Source organism: Pyrus communis, chromosome 8 (assembly GCF_963583255.1).
Source record: "Pyrus communis chromosome 8, drPyrComm1.1, whole genome shotgun sequence".
Classification (NCBI taxonomy): Eukaryota; Viridiplantae; Streptophyta; class Magnoliopsida; order Rosales; family Rosaceae; genus Pyrus; species Pyrus communis.
The window spans coordinates 7,921,399-7,941,499 of NC_084810.1; the positions used below are offsets into that span (position 1 = coordinate 7,921,399).

The following is a 20,101-nucleotide window of genomic DNA, read 5'->3' on the forward strand; positions in this document are numbered from 1 at the left end:
AATTTTGTGAGCTATTATTAAGAATAGTCTATTTTTTTAAAATAGGTCTAGTGACTATTATCTTTTTGTTAAGTTTGTGGTAAATTTTTTTTTTTTTATAGAATTGTATATCTTAAATCATAAGAATTAAATCCCTTCAATCATGTTGCATTCAAATTTTTTACTTATCAATCTCTTTACTTATTTAATATACGTTTATTATAGATTATTTTTGTCGATAATCTGCCTATATCACAAATAAATCGTTTTTAGCTAACCTATATTATAGATAAATTTTTCTTGTAATCTGCCTTTTCATAATTAGTTGTATTCAATTCTATCTTAACTGTGTTTCGATTGGAATTTTTTTTAACCTTCTTATGATATAGTTAGTTACAATTAGACTCAATTTTAAAAAGCAACTTGGATTTTTGGACATGGATCTAATTGCACCTTAATTCAACAATTGCGTGGTTTTTTATATGGGTAATGTTAGGTAGACCATATTAACCAAATTTAGTAAACTAAATGAAGTGGTTGTTGATGGTTGGATTATTAATTAAGTATTGATTAACTTGTTTCTTTCCTATTGGTGACACATTATTTGATTTGCAAATTTGACCTAAAATTTTTGTTTACCTAGGATTACCTTTTTTTCTATACATGACAAGTGATTAAAGTGAATTAGAATAGTAATGGCACATCTTTGGTATTTTCTAAGGAGCCCTTTTTCTATTTTATTCACTCTTATTTCATCAGGTTTATTGTTTTTGTTTGATTTATTTAATTCGATTATCAAAAAATAGAGAAGGGTGAAAATGTTAAAAGGTATGTGAAAAATCAACTTCCTTTTATAAGAGCTGGTGTAGCAGGTTGTTAAGGGAAAATGATAAATAAAGGTGTAGTGAATAGTATCAGAAAAAGGTAAAAATATGATTTTTTTTTGTTAAAAATGAACAGTACTGGGAGTGTTTTGTTAAAACAACATTAAAAAAAAAAACTAATGAAAATGACTTGAAAACTTTGAGTTTTAACGATAAGGACAAAATAAAGAGTAAAGTGAATAATACCAAGTTTGACTTTTTAATGTAAAAATGTGATTTTTCGTTAAAATAAACAGTACCGCGAATTTTTCGTTAAAACTTTCTAAAAAAATATCAAGTTGCATGCCCTGACGCCTTCATATTTGTTGGTTGAGAAAATAAAAAAGAAATTGGTAGAAAAGTCAAGGTGCCACTGTAAGGTTAGTTGACTAAAAAAAAAAAAAATTTAGATTTCTTCTGTTGATCGCCCTCGCTTTGTAGTGGTAGTTGGAATGGTGCTTCGATCATTTTCAGTATACTTTTAAAATTCCAATAACCACAAAAACACATAGTATTAGTATGTGAATTTTGAAATCACACATCACCCGTCATTGTCTGGGACACGAATGCAATATCAAATTTGAGGAAAAATTTAATTTTGTGAGCTATTATTAAGAATAGTCTATTTTTTTAAAATAGGTCTAGTGACTATTATCTTTTTGTTAAGTTTGTGGTAAATTTTTTTTTTTTTATAGAATTGTATATCTTAAATCATAAGAATTAAATCCCTTCAATCATGTTGCATTCAATTTTTTTACTTATCAATCTCTTTACTTATTTAATATACGTTTATTATAGATTATTTTTGTCGATAATCTGCCTATATCACAAATAAATCGTTTTTAGCTAACCTATATTATAGATAAATTTTTCTTGTAATCTGCCTTTTCATAATTAGTTGTATTCAATTCTATCTTAACTGTGTTTCGATTGGAATTTTTGTTAACCTTCTTATAATATAGTTAGTTACAATTAGACTCAATTTTAAAAAGCAACTTGGATTTTTGGACATGGATCTAATTGCACCTTAATTCAACAATTGCGTGGTTTTTTATATGGGTAATGTTAGGTAGACCATATTAACCAAATTTAGTAAACTAAATGAAGTGGTTGTTGATGGTTGGATTATTAATTAAGTATTGATTAACTTGTTTCTTTCCTATTGGTGGCACATCATTTGATTTGCAAATTTGACCTAAAATTTTTGTTTACCTAGGATTACCTTTTTTTCTATACATGACAAGTGATTAAAGTGAGTTAGAATAGTAATGGCACATCTTTGGTATTTTCTAAGGAGCCCTTTTTCTATTTTATTCACTCTTATTTCATCAGGTTTATTGTTTTTGTTTGATTTATTTAATTCGATTATCAAAAAATAGAGAAGGGTGAAAATGTTAAAAGGTATGTGAAAAATCAACTTCCTTTTATAAGAGCTGGTGTAGCAGGTTGTTAAGGGAAAATGACAAATAAAGGTGTAGTGAATAGTATCAGAAAAAGGTAAAAATATGATTTTTTTTGTTAAAAATGAACAGTACTGGGAGTGTTTTGTTAAAACAACATTAAAAAAAAAAACTAATGAAAATGACTTGAAAACTTTGAGTTTTAACGATAAGGACAAAATAAAGAGTAAAGTGAATAGTACCAGGTTTGACTTTTTAATGTAAAAATGTGATTTTTCGTTAAAATAAACAGTACCGCGAATTTTTTGTTAAAACTTTCTAAAAAAATATCAAGTTGCATGCCCTGACGCCTTCATATTTGTTGGTTGAGAAAATAAAAAAGAAATTGGTAGAAAAGTCAAGGTGCCACTGTAAGGTTAGTTGACTAAAAAAAAAAAAATTTAGATTTCTTCTGTTGATCGCCCTCGCTTTGTAGTGGTAGTTGGAATGGTGCTTCGATCATTTTCAGTATACTTTTAAAATTCCAATAACCACAAAAACACATAGTATTAGTATGTGAATTTTGAAATCACACATCACCTGTCATTGTCTGGGACACGAATGCAATATCAAATTTGAGGACAAATTTAATTTTGTGAGCTATTATTAAGAATAGTCTATTTTTTTTAAAATAGGTCTAGTGACTATTATCTTTTTGTTAAGTTTGTGGTAAAATTGTTTTTTTTTTTATAGAATTGTATATCTTAAATCATAAGAATTAAATCCCTTCAATCATGTTGCATTCAATTTTTTTACTTATCAATCTCTTTACTTATTTAATATACGTTTATTATAGATTATTTTTGTCGATAATCTGCCTATATCACAAATAAATCGTTTTTAGCTAACCTATATTATAGATAAATTTTTCTTGTAATCTGCCTTTTCATAATTAGTTGTATTCAATTCTATCTTAACTGTGTTTCGATTGGAATTTTTTTTAACCTTCTTATGATATAGTTAGTTACAATTAGACTCAATTTTAAAAAGCAACTTGGATTTTTGGACATGGATCTAATTGCACCTTAATTCAACAATTGCGTGGTTTTTTATATGGGTAATGTTAGGTAGACCATATTAACCAAATTTAGTAAACTAAATGATGTGGTTGTTGATGGTTAGATTATTAATTAAGTATTGCTTAACTTGTTTCTTTCCTATTGGTGACACATTATTTGATTTGCAAATTTGACCTAAAATTTTTGTTTACCTAGGAATACCTTTTTTTCTATACATGACAAGTGATTAAAGTGAATTAGAATAGTAATGGCACATCTTTGGTATTTTCTAAGGAGCCCTTTTTCTATTTTATTCACTCTTATTTCATCAAGTTTATTGTTTTTGTTTGATTTATTTAATTCGATTATCAAAAAATAGAGAAGGGTGAAAATATTAAAAGGTGTGTGAAAAATCAACTTCCTTTTATAAGAGCTGGTGTAGCATGTTGTTAAGGGAAAATGACAAATAAAGGTATAGTGAATAGTATCAGAAAAATGTAAAAATATGATTTTTTTTTTGTTAAAAATGAACAGTACTGGGAGTGTTTTGTTAAAACAACATTTAAAAAAAAAAAAACAACTAATGAAACTGATTTGAAAACTTTGAGTTTTAACGATAAGGACCAAATAAAGAGTAAAGTGAATAGTACCAAGTTTGACTTTTTAATGTAAAAATGTGATTTTTCGTTAAAATAAACAGTACCGCGAATTTTTCGTTAAAACTTTCTAAAAAAATATCAAGTTGCATGCCCTGACGCCTTCATATTTGTTGGTTGAGAAAATAAAAAAGAAATTGGTAGAAAAGTCAAGGTGCCACTGTAAGGTTAGTTGACTAAAAAAAAAAAATTTAGATTTCTTCTGTTGATCGCCCTCGCTTTGTAGTGGCAGTTGGAATGGTGCTTCGATCATTTTCAGTATACTTTTAAAATTGCAATAACCACAAAAACACATAGTATTAGTATGTGAATTTTGAAATCACACATCACCCGTCATTGTCTGGGACACGAATGCAATATCAAATTTGAGGACAAATTTAATTTTGTGAGCTATTATTAAGAATAGTCTATTTTTTAAAAATAGGTCTAGTGACTATTATCTTTTTGTTAAGTTTGTGGTAAAATTAATTTTTTTTTATAGAATTGTATATCTTAAATCATAAGAATTAAATCCCTTCAATCATGTTGCATTCAATTTTTTTACTTATCAATCTCTTTACTTATTTAATATACGTTTATTATAGATTATTTTTGTCGATAATCTGCCTATATCACAAATAAATCGTTTTTAGCTAACCTATATTATAGATAAATTTTTCTTGTAATCTGCCTTTTCATAATTAGTTGTATTCAATTCTATCTTAACTGTGTTTCGATTGGAATTTTTCTTAACCTTCTTATGATATAGTTAGTTACAATTAGACTCAATTTTAAAAAGCAACTTGGATTTTTGGACTTGGATCTAATTGCACCTTAATTCAACAATTGCGTGGTTTTTTATATGGGTAATATTAGGTAGACCATATTAACCAAATTTAGTAAACTAAATGATGTGGTTGTTGATGGTTGGATTATTAATTAAGTATTGATTAACTTGTTTCTTTCCTATTGGTGACACATTATTTGATTTGCAAATTTGACCTAAAATTTTTGTTTACCTAGGATTACCTTTTTTTCTATACATGACAAGTGATTAAAGTGAATTAGAATTGTAATGGCACATCTTTGGTATTTTCTAAGGAGCCCTTTTCCTATTTTATTCACTCTTATTTCATCAGGTTTATTGTTTTTGTTTGATTTATTTAATTCGATTATCAAAAAATAGAGAAGGGTGAAAATGTTAAAAGGTATGTGAAAAATCAACTTCCTTTTATAAGAGCTGGTGTAGCATGTTGTTAAGGGAAAATGATAAATAAAGGTGTAGTGAATAGTATCAGAAAAAGGTAAAAATATGATTTTTTTTGTTAAAAATGAACAGTACTGGGAGTGTTTTGTTAAAACAACATTAAAAAAAAAAAAACTAATGAAAATGGCTTGAAAACTTTGAGTTTTAACGATAAGGACAAAATAAAGAGTAAAGTGAATAGTACCAGTTTGACTTTTTAATGTAAAAATGTGATTTTTCGTTAAAATAAACAGTACCGCGAATTTTTCGTTAAAACTTTCTAAAAAAATATCAAGTTGCATGCCCTGACGCCTTGATATTTGTTGGTTGAGAAAATAAAAAAGAAATTGGTAGAAAAATCAAGGTGCCATTGTAAGGTTAGTTGACTAAAAAAAAAAAATTTAGATTTCTTCTGTTGATCGCCCTCGCTTTGTAGTGGCAGTTGGAATGGTGCTTCGATCATTTTCAGTATACTTTTAAGAACATTTATTGAATACAAATTTCTTTAAGACTCAAAAACTTGATTGGTTTACGATTTAAAAATTTTAAATCTTACAACTTAAACTAGCCAAAGAGATCTAAAACGAGAGGGTTGCAAGAGAGGGAGAAAGAAGAAAGAGGAGGAAAGAAAGTAAAACAGGATTGTAGGAAACAGAACGAAGAGAGAGGATCGCAGAAGATAGAGAGGAAGGGAAGTGAGAGAAAGAACCGAGAGAATGAAAATAGCGAATTGGAAGAGAGACGAAAAATGTAAAAAACAAAGAGAAGGGAGAGAGAGAAAGAAGAAAAGAAAGATAGATTTGGAGTGAGAGGGGAGGAGGGAGAGAAAAGAAATGAGTGAATTTAAGTTACAAACTCTAAAAACTCACTTTTTATGTTTTTAAATAATATACTATATTTTTTAGTTAGTCTTGAGTTCAGTTTGTTAAAATTGTCCTACCAAACTAATTTTTAAGGCCTAAAACTTGAAAATTATTTTTGAGTTTAAAAAGTTGGATTCGAGTAGAGTACCAAACAAGTTCTTAGAATCTGCTACATTTTTTCTATATCATTTAGATTAAACATCCGTGTCTTTTTAAAATTTGATTAAAATGCTTTGATCAATAGTCACATTTATTTTTAAAATTAAAATAATTTTTGAATTTATCATTTTATCTGCATGATGCACTTTTCCTTATTTAGTGGAGATATTAGTAATTAAACTATATTTTCTCTTCTTCCAAATATGTTTTTTCGATCATTTTATCAGCAAACATTTAATATTATTTCTTTTTCCAAATGGTTTTTTCTTTTTCAAATAGTTGGTGATCAACATAAAAGCTCAGTGTAATTTTTTCAATTTTTTTTTTGTTAAAATATATATATATATATATTTTTTTTGTTGTTTTTTCTTTTTAAATATAGTTGTTGACGAATTATTATTAGGTACAATACATTACGTATATATTATCTGCGGGTACGTTTGAATTTATAAAAATCATTAATTGGTACGTTTATTTACAATTTTGGTACATGTGATTTGATACATATGGTTACTATTAGTACATTATTTTTATTTTGTACACATTGTGTATTGGTACGTTTATATTATTCTAAATCCTATTTTCTTTTAACATACTAAAAGAAAAACTTATTTCGTTACGTTTGATTTTGGGGGATTTAAAAATATTTTAAATTATTTTGGAAAGAAAATATATTAAACTGTAGATAATTATTGCTAATTTGTAGCATTATTGTGAAAATAAATTGAATCTAACCATATTTTATTTTTTAACGAAGGAAAGTGTAATCAAAATGCTAGATTGTTGGAAATTTTACAATACAATGTGCATATAGCACCAATATTATGACAAAAAAAAGTTTAATCAAATCATTAAAACGCATGGATGTTTGATCTAGAAAATTCAAAATTGAGGTGCCTATATCAAAAGATCCCCTTTGAAAATAGGTCTAGTGACAATTATCTTTTTGTTAAGTATGTGATAAAATTAAAAAATTTATAGAATTGTATATCGTAAATTATAAGAATTAAATCCCTTCAATCATGTTGCATTCAATCTTTTTACTTATCAATCTCTTTCCTTATTTAATATACGTCTATTATAGATTATTTTTGTCGATAATCTGCCTATATCACAGATAAATCATTTTTAACTAACCTATATTATAGATATATTTTTCTTGTAATCTGCCTCTTCATAATTAGTTGTATTCAATTCTATCTTAACTGTGTTTCGATTGGAATTTTTTTTTTAACCTTCTTATGATGTAGTTAGTTACAATTAGGCTCAATTTAAAAAAGCAACATGGATTTTTGGACTTGGATCTAACTGCACCTTAATTCAACAATTGCGTGGTTTTTTATATGGGTAATGTTAGGTATACCAGATTATCCATATTTTGTAAACTAAGTGGTGTGGTTGTTGATGGTTGGATTATTAATTAAGTATTGATTAACTTGTTTCTTTTCTATTGGTGACACATTATTTGATTTGCAAATTTGACCTAATGTTTTTGTTTACCAAGGATTACCTTTTTTTTTATACAGGACAAGTGATTCAAATGAATTAGAATAGTAATGGCACATCTTTGGTATTTTCTAAGGAGCCCTTTTTCTATTTTATTCACTCTTATTTCATCAGGTTTATTGTTTATGTTTGATTTATTTAATTCGATTATCAAAAAATAGAGAAGGGTGAAAATGTTAAAAGGTATGTAAAATCAACTTCCTTTTATAAGAGCTGGTGTAGAATGTTGTTAAGGGAAAATGACAAATAAATGTGTAGTGAATAGTATTAGAAAAAAGTAAAAATATGATTTTTTTTGTTAAAAATGAACAGTACTGGGAGTGTTTTGTTAAAGCAACATTAAAAAAAAAAACTAATGAAAATGACTTGAAAACTTTGAGTTTTAACGATAAGGACAAAATAAAGAGTAAAGTGAATAGTACCAGGTTTGACTTTTTAATGTAAAAATGTGATTTTTCGTTAAAATAAACAGTACCGTGAATTTTTCGTTAAAACTTTCTAAAAAAATATCAAGTTGCATGCCCTGACGCCTTGATATTTGTTGGTTGAGAAAATAAAAAAGAAATTGGTAGAAAAGTCAAGGTGCCACTGTTGATAAGGTTAGTTGACTAAAAAAAAAAATTTAGATTTCTTCTGTTGATCGCCCTCGCTTTGTAGTGGCAGTTGGAATGGTGCTTCGATCATTTTCAGTATACTTTTAAAATTCCAATAACCACAAAAACACATAGTATTAGTATGTGAATTTTGAAATCACACATCACCCGTCATTGTCTGGGACACGAATGCAATATCAAATTTGAGGACAAATTTAATTTTGTGAGCTATTATTAAGAATAGTCTATTTTTTAAAAATAGGTCTAGTGACTATTATCTTTTTGTTAAGTTTGTGGTAAAATTAATTTTTTTTATAGAATTGTATATATTAAATCATAAGAATTAAATCCCTTCAATCATGTTGCATTCAATTTTTTTACTTATCAATCTCTTTACTTATTTAATATACGGTTATTATAGATTATTTTTGTCGATAATCTGCTTATATCACAAATAAATTGTTTTTAGCTAACCTATATTATAGATAAATTTTTCTTGTAATCTGCCTTTTCATAATTAGTGGTATTCAATTCTATCTTAACTGTGTTTCGATTGGAATTTTTTTTAACCTTCTTATGATATAGTTAGTTACAATTAGACTCAATTTTAAAAAGCAACTTGGATTTTTGGACTTGGATCTAAGTGCACCTTAATTCAACAATTGCGTGGTTTTTTATATGGGTAATGTTAGGTAGACCATATTAACCAAATTTAGTAAACTAAATGATGTGGTTGTTATTAATTAAGTATTGATTAACTTGTTTCTTTCCTATTGGTGACACATTATTTGATTTGCAAATTTGACCTAAAATTTTTGTTTACCTAGGAATACCTTTTTTTCTATACATGACAAGTGATTAAAGTGAATTAGAATAGTAATGGCACATCTTTGGTATTTTCTAAGGAGCCCTTTTTCTATTTTATTCACTCTTATTTCATCAGGTTTATTGTTTTTGTTTGATTTATTTAATTCGATTATCAAAAAATAGAGAAGGGTGAAAATGTTAAAAGGTATGTGAAAAATCAACTTCCTTTTATAAGAGCTGGTGTAGCATGGTTTTAATGGAAAATGACAAATAAAGGTGTAGTGAATAGTATCAGAAAAAGGTAAAAATATGATTTTTTTTTTTTGTTAAAAATGAACAGTACTGGTAGTGTTTTGTTAAAACAACATTAAAAAAAAAAACTAATGAAAATGACTTGAAAACTTTGAGTTTTAACGATAAGGACAAAATAAAGAGTAAAGTGAATAGTACCAGGTTTGACTTTTTAATGTAAAAATGTGATTTTCCTCAAAATAAACAGCACCGCGAATTTTTCGTTAAAACTTTCTATAAAATATCAAGTTGCATGCCCTGACGCCTTGGTATTTGTTGGTTGAGAAAATAAAAAAGAAATTGGTAGAAAAGTCAAGGTGCCACTGTAAGGTTAGTTGACTAAAAAAAAAAATTTAGATTTCTTCTGTTGAACGCCCTCGCTTTGTAGTGGTAGTTGGAATGGTGCTTCGATCATTTTCAGTATACTTTTAAGAACATTTATTGAATACAAATTTCTTTAAGACTAAAAAACTTGATTGGTTTACGATTTAAAAATTTTAAATCTTACAACTTAAACTAGACAAAGAGATCTAAAACGAGAGGGTTGCAAGAGAGGGAGAAAGAAGAAAGAGGAGGAAAGAAAGTAAAATAGGATTGTAGGAAACAGAACGAAGAGAGAGGATCGCAGGAGATAGAGAGGAAGGGAAGTGAGAGAAAGAACCGAGAGAATGAAAATAGCGAATTGGAAGAAAGACAAAAAATGTAAAAAACAAAGAGAAGGGGGAGAGAGAAAGAAGAAAAGAGAGATAGATTTGGAGTGAGAGGGGAGGAGGGAGAGAAAAGAAATGAGTGAATTTAAGTTTACAAACTCTAAAAACTCACTTTTTATGTTTTTAAATAATATACTATATTTTTTAGTTAGTCTTGAGTTCAGTTTGTTAAAATTGTCCTACCAAACTAATTTTTAAGGCCTAAAACTTGAAAATTATTTTTGAGTTTAAAAAGTTGGATTCAAGTAGAGTACCAAACAAGTTCTTAGAATCTGCTACAGTTTTTCTATATCATTTAGATTAAACATCCGTGTTTTTTTAAAATTTGATTAAAATGCTTTGATCAATAGTCACATTTATTTTTTAAAATTAAAATAATTTTTGAATTTATCATTTTATCTGCATGATGCACTTTTCCTTATTTAGTGGAGATATTAGTAATTAAACTATATTTTCTCTTCTTCCAAATATGTTTTTTCGATCATTTTATCGGCAAACATTTAATATTATTTCTTTTTCCAAATGGTTTTTTCTTTTTCAAATAGTTGGTGATCAACATAAAAGCTTAGTGTAATTTTTTCAATTTTTTTTTTGTGAAAAAATATATATATTTTTTGTTGTTTTTTCTTTTTAAATATAGTTGTTGACGAATTATTATTAGGTACAATACATTACGTATATATTATCTGTGGGTACGTTTGAATTTATAAAAATCATTAATTGGTACGTTTACTTACAATTTTGGTACATTTGATTTTGATACATATGGTTACTATTAGTACATTATTTTTATTTTGGTACGTTTTATTTTGTACACATTGTGTATTGGTACGTTTATATTATTCTAAATCCTATTTTCTTTTAACATACTAAAAGAAAAACTTATTTCGGTACGTTTGATTTTGGGGAATTTCAAAATATTTTAAACTATTTTGGAAAGAAAATATATTAAACCGTAGATAATTATTGCTAATTTGTAGCATTATTGTGAAAATAAATTGAATCTAACCAAATTTTATTTTTTAACGAAGGAGAGTGTAATCAAAATGCTAGATTTTAGGAAATTTTACAATATAATGTGCATATAGCAGCAATATTATGACAAAAAAAAAGTTTAATCAAATTATTAAAACGCATGGATGTTTGATCTAGAAAATTCAAAATTGCGGTGCCTATATCAAAAGATCCCCTTTGAAAAATAGGTCTAGTGACAACTATCTTTTTGTTAAGTATGTGATAAAATTAAAAAATTTATAGAATTGTATATCGTAAATTATAAGAATTAAATCCCTTCAATCATGTTGCATTCAATCTTTTTACTTATCAATCTCTTTACTTATTTAATATGCGTCTATTATAGATTATTTTTGTCGATAATCTGCCTATATCACAGATAAATCATTTTTAACTAACCTATATTATAGATATTTTTTTCTTGTAATCTGCCTCTTCATAATTAGTTGTATTCAATTCTATCTTAACTGTGTTTCGATTGGAATTTTTTTTTTAACCTTCTTATGATGTAGTTAGTTACAATTAGGCTCAATTTAAAAAAGCAACATGGATTTTTGGACTTGGATCTAACTGCACCTTAATTCAACAATGGCGTGGTTTTTTATATGGGTAATGTTAGGTAGACCAGATTAACCAAATTTTGTAAACTAAGTGGTGTGGTTGTTGATGGTTGGATTATTAATTAAGTATTGATTAACTTGTTTCTTTCTTATTGGTGACACATTATTTGATTTGCAAATTTGACCTAATGTTTTTGTTTACCAAGGATTACCTTTTTTTTTATACAGGACAAGTGATTAAAGTGAATTAGAATAGTAATGGCACATCTTTGGTATTTTCTAAGGAGCCCTTTTTCTATTTTATTCACTCTTATTTCATCAGGTTTATTGTTTTTGTTTGATTTATTTAATTCGATTATCAAAAAATAGAGAAGGGTGAAATTGTTGAAAGGTATGTCAAAAATCAACTTCCTTTTATAAGAGCTGGTGTAGCATGTTGTTAAGGGAAAATGACAAATAAAGGTGTAGTGAATAGTATCAGAAAAAGGTAAAAATATGATTTTTTTTTGTTAAAAATGAACAGTACTGGGAGTGTTTTGTTAAAACAACATTAAAAAAAAAAAAACTAATGAAAATGACTTGAAAATTTTGAGTTTTAACGATAAGGACAAAATAAATAGTAAAGTGAATAGTACCAGGTTTGACTTTTTAATGTAAAACTATGACTTTTCGTTAAAATAAACTGTACTGCAGATTTTTCGTTAAAACTTTCTAAAAAAAATATCATGTTGCATGCCCTGACGCCTTGATATTTGTTGGTCGAGAAAATAAAAAAGAAATTGGTAGAAAAGTTAAGGTGCCACGGTAAGGTTAGTTGACTAAAAAAAAATATTTAGATTTCTTCTGTTGATCGCCCTCGCTTTGTAGTGGCAGTTGGAATGGTGCTTCAATCATTTTCACTATACTTTTAAAATTCCAACAACCACAAAAACACATAGTATGTGAATTTTGAAATCACACATCACCTGTCATTGTCTGGGACACGAATGCCATATCAAATTTGGGGACAAATTGAATTTTGTGAGCAATTATTAAGAATAGTCTATTTTTGAAAAGGGAAAAGTAGAGCCTGTTTGGTATCCAATTTAAATTTTTTTAACATTTCTCAAAACATTTGTTAAGAACATATATTGAAAACAATTTTCTTGAAGACTCAAAAACTTGATTGGTTTATGATTTAAAAATTTTAAATCTTACAACTTAAACTAGATAAAGAGATCTAAAGCGAGAGGGTTGCAAGAGAGGGAGAAAGAAGAAAGAGGAGGAAAGAAAGTAAGACATGATTGTAGGAAACAGAAAAAAGAGAGAGGATCAAAGGAGATAGAGAGGAAGGAGAATGAGAGAAAGAACCGAGAGAATTAAAATAGAGAATTGGAGGAGAGACGAAAAATGTAAAAAACAAAGAGAAGGGGGAGAGAGAAAGAAGAAAATAGAGAGATAGATTTGGAGTGAGAGGGGAGGAGGGAGAGAAAAGAAATGAGTGAATTTAAGTTTACAAACTCTAAAAACTCACTTTTTATTTTTTTAAATAATATACTATATTTTTTTAGTTAGTCTTGAGTTTAATTTTTTAAAATAGTCCTACCAAACAAATTTTTAAGACCTAAAAGTTGAAAATTATTTTTGAGTTTAAAAAGTTGGATTCAAGTAGAGTACCAAACAAGTCCTTAGAATCTTCTACAGTTTTTCTATATCATTTAGATTAAACATCCGTGTCTTTTTAAAATTTGATTAAAATGCTTTGACCAATAGTCACATTTATTTTTTAAAATTAAAATAATTTTGAATTTTTCATTTTATCTACATGATTCACTTTTCCTTATTTAGTGGAGAATATTAGTAATTAAACTATATTTTCTCTTCTTCCAAATATGTTTTTTCGATCATTTTATCTGCAAACATTTAATATTATTTCTTTTTCCAAATGGTTTTTGCTTTTTCAAGTAGTTGGTGATCAACATAAAAGCTCAGTGTAATTTTTTCATTTTTTTTTTGTGAAAATATATATATATATATATATATATTTTTTTTTTTTTTGCTATTTGTTTTTTTTTTAAATATAGTTGTTGACGAATTATTATTAGGTACAATACATTACGTATATATTATCTACGGGTACGTTTGAATGTATAAAAATAATTAATTGGTTGGTTTATTTACAATTTTGGTACGTTTGATTTGATACATATGGTTAATATTAGTACATTATTTTTATTTTGTTACGTTTTATTTTGTACACATTGTGTATTGGTACGTTTATATTATTCTAAATCCTATTTTCTTTTAACATACTAAAAGAAAAACTTATTTCGGTACGTTTGATTTTGGGGGATTTAAAAATATTTTAAACTATTTTGGAAAGAAAATATCTTAAACAGTAGATAATTATCGCTAATTTGTAGCATTATTGTGAAAATAAATTGAATCCAACCAAATTTTATTTTTTAACGAAGGAGGGTGTAATCAAAATGCTAGATTATAGGAAATTTTACAATATAATGTGCATATAGCACCAAAATTATGACCAAAAAGTTTAATCAAATCATTAAAGGGCATGGATGTTTCATATTAGGAGTCATTTGTTTGCAATGAACAAATGAACATCCTTTTATAGAGGTTTTCATCTAATAAAATAATGTAGCAACACTATTTACTTTACACAAACTTCTTCTAAGGAATAGGGAAATTGCTTTGCAAATATAGTAATCTATGTGATTTTTCTATATATGAATATTAAAAAACTATTCATGTGGCCCATCTACATATTATGTTATAATAGGGTTTCTATATTATTTATATCGAAATTTCAACGTCTGTAACTTCTTCGTTATCGCTCCAATTCTCGAATGGCTTTCACTTGCGTCCTCGTGGGATTGAGCTCTATTTGAGAACACTAAAGGACTGTTTTTAAATGATTGCTTACGAAAGTTAGAACTTTGTAGCTAAGTAAATAAAACTCTAAAATCAATGAAATTTGGTTTAAAATAAAAATCACATAATTACGAAATATGAATTTAAATAATGAAATACGTAATTATATGATGAAATTCCAGAGACGGGATTTCACTTTCATATTCGACTTTTCATTATTGAAAATTTGACACAAACTTATTTAATTTACACCAGTGCTTGTTCTCCTCATCAAGTGAAGAAAACAAATGTAAATAGTAAAAGGAAAGAAAGAAAAACAGAAAAGATAGCTAGTCCACAACATCCATGATCAATTCTGAAGGCGATATGAGGGAATGGCGAGCAGATTCTTGGCCCTTGAAACTACTAGACCAAACTCCTCAGTCATATCCAACTCATTTGGCAGCATGTTATCAGGAAGTTCCCAATCAAAACAATGCACAAGCTGTGCCAACACAAAGTGTACCACAGTAATCCCTAACTGCATTCCAACACAACGTCTTCTGCCTGAGCCAAACGGTACAAGCTGAAAGTGGTGTCCTCTAACATCAACATTGTTATCCTCAAACCTCTCTGGTACGAACTTCTCTGCATCTTCCCAAGCACTCGGGTCTCTCCCGATTGCCCACGCGTTTATGATAATGCGTGACTTCTTCGGTATGTGGTAGCCATCGACAGTGCAATCTTCGATGGCTGCATGAGGAAGCAACAATGGTACCACAGGATGTAGCCTCATGGTTTCTTTCACTACCATGTCCAAATACTCTAATTTCTCCATGTCTGATTCCTCCACCATTCTTTTGAGACCTACAACATTTTCTAACTCCTTTTGGACTTTCTTCATAACCTGTGGATGCCTCAAGAGTTCCGAGAGCGCCCACTGGACTGTCGTTGATGATGTGTCCGCTGAAGCCGCAAACATGTCCTGCCAATAAATTTTTCATTGCTAGATGAAGTACATATAATAGCGCGACACATGTACATAAATGATAATTTACTGTCCATATTAAATCATAAATTTATATCGTCAACTATCAATCTAGTATATTAAAAAAAAAAAAAAGTCGACCCAATGGTTCAAAATCACAATCTTTGACCATATCATGCTAAATTGTCTAACAAGAAACGATTTCGTTTGAACTTGAAGTCAAGCAAGAATGAAAAGACAAATATATAAAATGATGATATGTACACTCACCGACATCATGGCTTTGATATTCAAGCGTTCGATTCGGTAGTCGGATCCTTCAGACCCCATGTGGGCCAGCAGGGCATCGATGAAGTCCTTTGTTCTTTCTTTATCCTTGTATTGAAGATGCTCGTCAATAACCTTCTCAAAAAATTCATCAAACGCCTTGTTAACAGCCTTCATTTTTTTAGTGAGCCCTTGCAGATCAAGCGGTGCAATACAAGGAATGAAATCTCCCAAGTTAGGTGCTGCTGCTAGTTTCATACCCTCTTTCATCACAGACGCGATACCCCTCCCGCCAAACTCCTCGTCCTTGTACTTCTTCCCAAATACCATCCGGCAGGTCATGTCAATCCCGAGCGACATGACCTTGTCAGTGAGATTGGCAATGCGTCGATTATTGGCGTCCTCTTGAACAGATTTTATCAAGAAAGCAACCTCTTCTCTCCTCATGGACTTGAAAGAGTTGATCTTTTGGTTGCTAAGTAATTCGAGCATGCAAATCCTTCGCATGTTCGTCCAATACGAGCCATACTCAGCAAAGCTCAAGCTTTTTTGCCCAAAGATGAGGTGCTTTGCACCTTCATTAGGTGGTCTACTTGCGAAATTAAGGTCGTGTGTTTTGAGGAACAGCTCGGCCGCTCGTGCGGACGAGACAACGACGGTATGCTGGAGGCCTAACCTCAAGTACATGATGTCACCGTATTTCTGGGCTAGTTGATGAAGATCCATGGTAGGGAACTTCCCTAACAAATGGAGGCTGCCAAAAATAGGAAACCCTCTCGGACCAGGAGGTAACATCTTGTTCTTGTTCTTGGTTTTTGATATGCATGCTTGCACGATGCGAACAAGGGCAAGCACCCCAATTGTTAACCAAATCCAAAGTGCCATATTGATATTGCGCTCTTTGGGAGTTCTCAAATGGTTGCGCTCTTTGGGAGTTCTCAATTTGTTTCTTTGAGTATTATGAATGCTAGCTGTTGCTTGATTTTATGGAGCTATAATAGTGGAAAGGTCAACCCGCTAATTTACTAATCGTCAATTTAAAATCATGCTCACCAAAAATCATTTAAATCAAATTTAAAATCATGCTCACCAAAAATCATTTAAATCAAATATCAATTACTCACTTATATGTAGCTAAAAAATACACGATTTATTATAAGATAGTTCTTGATATAAAGACAAAAAAAATTCACTGCATATGATTGACTAACGATCATGAATTTATATGTAATAGCTTTTGTGAAAGATTTGCATTGTTTTTGCTTGTCTGGAGTAAACTATGGGCGGAGAGAGGGAGACGAAGGATGTTTGGTGTTTGGTTGTGTGATATGAGACTTGAAAATGAACAGGTGTCTTTGATTTAATGGAGTCAGTAAATTTTGGGTACTGAACAGTTAGTACCCAAGTATTTTATTTACTTGGAGTAAAGCTCTTTGCGACTCTCAGCAACTTTGAAGATGAATTTTTTAAAATTCCCGGAACCCAAGCTGCCTGGAGAACCAAGCCAATAATGGACTAACACGTTGCCCTTTTCTTTTTCATTAAAAATTTCTTTGCTTTCGCAACGGTCGGCCTCGGTACCCTACAACTTTTTGTTCAAAATTTTTATTATTTTATGTGCCCTTCCAGATTTTCTCTTTTCTGGATTTTTTTTTTTTCACAATTTCGAACATTCATTGGATTCAAGCATAATATGTATGTTTTGGGCTTTTGAAGAAATAAAGATCACCACAACCAGCATCCAAACGGCGGCCGGCAACCTAGCAATCTCCAACCAAATATCGCCCCACCTGCATCCAAACGTCCACCATTGCCACCACTACCACCACCAAGATCATCCACTTAATGCCCTCTACCAACAACAACATCACACCCATCCCAAAACTCCCACTTGAAATATAAATTTTGTGGTCTTCTTCTTCTTTAATCATGTCCAACTGAAATATAATTTTCAAAGAGATGACTTATTTTTAAAATTAAAGAGTCGAAAAAGTCTCCTTAACATTTCTCAATCGTTTAATATTTGAAAGGGGTGGATAGGGTCCCCACCCCTTTTTACTTCTTGTTGTCTTTTAATCTTCTTTATATTATTCGATCTGACAACCGCAAATCAAGATGTCTTAAACTAAATAAAAAATGGTGCGAATAGCACATACCTATTTGAAAGCATTATCTACAAGGAAAATATTTGCATCCATCGGTTGTGGTGACTACCAGAATGATTTACTCTTAGTTATTTGTATGTCCCAAGTCTTAATTATTTGAAATCATAAACAAGGTAAAACTAGTGAAAAATGAACAGGAAGGGGTCGTAAGTCGTATTACGTAACAAAAAAAAAAGGGATAAATTACACAAAACTATCTCAATTATAGGTAGAATCATAATCTTATATCTCATATTTTAAACATTGCAATATTAGATCTCCGTTTAATATGAAAAAAATTAAAATTTATTAAAATAAACCCTCATATCGTCTCTCTCCCTCTTCTCTCCCTCGTCTACTCCGCCGTCAAGGCTCAAAAGATCGGCAAGTCTTCCATCCAAATTGCATTTGACACCTGGCTCGCACTTGACGGGTCACTCGCTAATCTGATCTAGATTGGACACGGAGCGGTACACGTTGAGACTGCTGGGGAAGGGGAGAAGGCAACTGGTCTTGAGCGGGAACAGCAAGAACCCATGCCCACCGGACCACCTCTGGGAGCCATACGATTTATACGAGCCGATCCACCACCACAACCCAGCAAGGCAGTGAAGTTTCAATCTTTGTCGTCAGGTTCGAACACAAGATTCTTGAGTTGCATAGTTACATGCTTGCGGGAATCAGCAACAAGAGACACCCAATTGGGCAGTTGCGAAACCAATGGAGAAATGAAATAGATTGGTAATGGCTGAAACGGGGGGAGGTTGGATGGGTGATGGTTGAAATGGGGAGAGGCTACAAAATCAAGAGACACCCAAGATCTAATGTATACATTTTCCTCCAAACTGAACTTATAGATCATTGTGAATTTGGGAACGTTGCTACAAAATCAAGGAGGAAGTCAAGGAATGTTGCTACATGTTCCTGGCCGTGTCCTGCCGCACCCGCCTCGGCGGCTGGCGGTCAGCCGTCCCAACTCGCCGAAAAATTCAACTATTTCTAAAAATTCTCAAAAATTATAGAAATGAAGATCTTAGAGAGTAGAGAAAACTTTATACATGCGGCCAAGTCCAATTTGGCCTGGAAAGGTTCCAATTTGCCTCAAACCCGCCGGAAACCCTATAAATGAGTGGCCTCAAATCGTCACCTTCGGTGCTCTGCCGCCCCTACAGTTGTTTGGGATTTGTTCTAGGCCTCAAGGGAAGTCTAGTCATGGTGGTAATTGGAGGAAAACATTTCACAATTGATGGATTTCGACTAAGGATACCTGCGGCACCCACAATGGGTTTTCCACCAAATTTCAAGTAAACTTTTCCTAATTTTGGGTGAAAAAGGTAGAGGATAGGTTAGGTAGGTATTTCCAAGTGAGGGATGGCGGAAATTCCACCGTGGAACACCGTAATTTGGCGCCGGATTGCTGTCACAGGTCGGGTCAGGAAGAACTCCCGTTCCCCCCCCCCCCCCAATTTTTTTTTCTTTCTCTTTAATCTCCTTTTCCTCCTTGCTTTTGCCCTCTTCCCTCTGATCCCTCTTCTATCTCTCGCTTTTCTTCTTTGTTTCCCATCACAGCCATACAAATGGCTTCATTACAGCCATCCCTGCTCTAGAAAAACTAGAGCCTTCTAGAATTGAAAGCCAAAATTACAAAAATATCCCTAACTTCAAACATTAATAACTTATTCGTTATAACTCTGTTTCAAGAACGGTATTCGCATGTTTCAAAAACTAGAGCCTTCTAGAATTGAAAGCCAAATATGCCAAGAAAACGATTAAATGTGCGAGGATAGGATACATGCTTGTATATTTCAATTTAACCAACTAGGGCATTTTCGTCATTTCACTTATCAACAAGGAAAACTGATGTAACTTATAAAAATTCCTGGAAATAAAACTTTAAACGTTCTCAATTCAATTTTTCATAATCATAAATCGATTTATTTTCGATTTTCTCCACATATTCATAATTATGAATATCTAATTCATATATTTAAATTTGCAGGGTATTACACTAGTCCTAAATACAGTTCAGTCAATTATGCCTACAACAACAACATCAATAATAATAATAATAATAATAACAACAATAACTAAATACAGTTAAGTCAATTAGGCCTACAACAGTAACAACAACAAGAACAATAATAATAATAATAATAATAATCTCTACTAATTAATAAAGCACTTGTTGT

At 30.3% G+C, this 20,101-nt stretch overlaps 1 protein-coding gene across 1 annotated transcript; it reads right to left on the reverse strand.

The window, feature by feature from the left end:
* Positions 1-14,689: 14,689 nt before the first annotated feature.
* LOC137743836 (cytochrome P450 71AU50-like) lies at positions 14,690-16,708 on the reverse strand. The gene is made up of 2 exons (XM_068483769.1): positions 15,772-16,708; positions 14,690-15,498 (listed from the first exon to the last, which is right to left on the reverse strand). Exons 1-2 carry the CDS (start codon positions 16,651-16,653, stop codon positions 14,884-14,886), a joined length of 1,497 nt encoding a protein of 498 aa, XP_068339870.1. The 5' UTR covers positions 16,654-16,708; the 3' UTR covers positions 14,690-14,883.
* Positions 16,709-20,101: the final 3,393 nt, after the last annotated feature.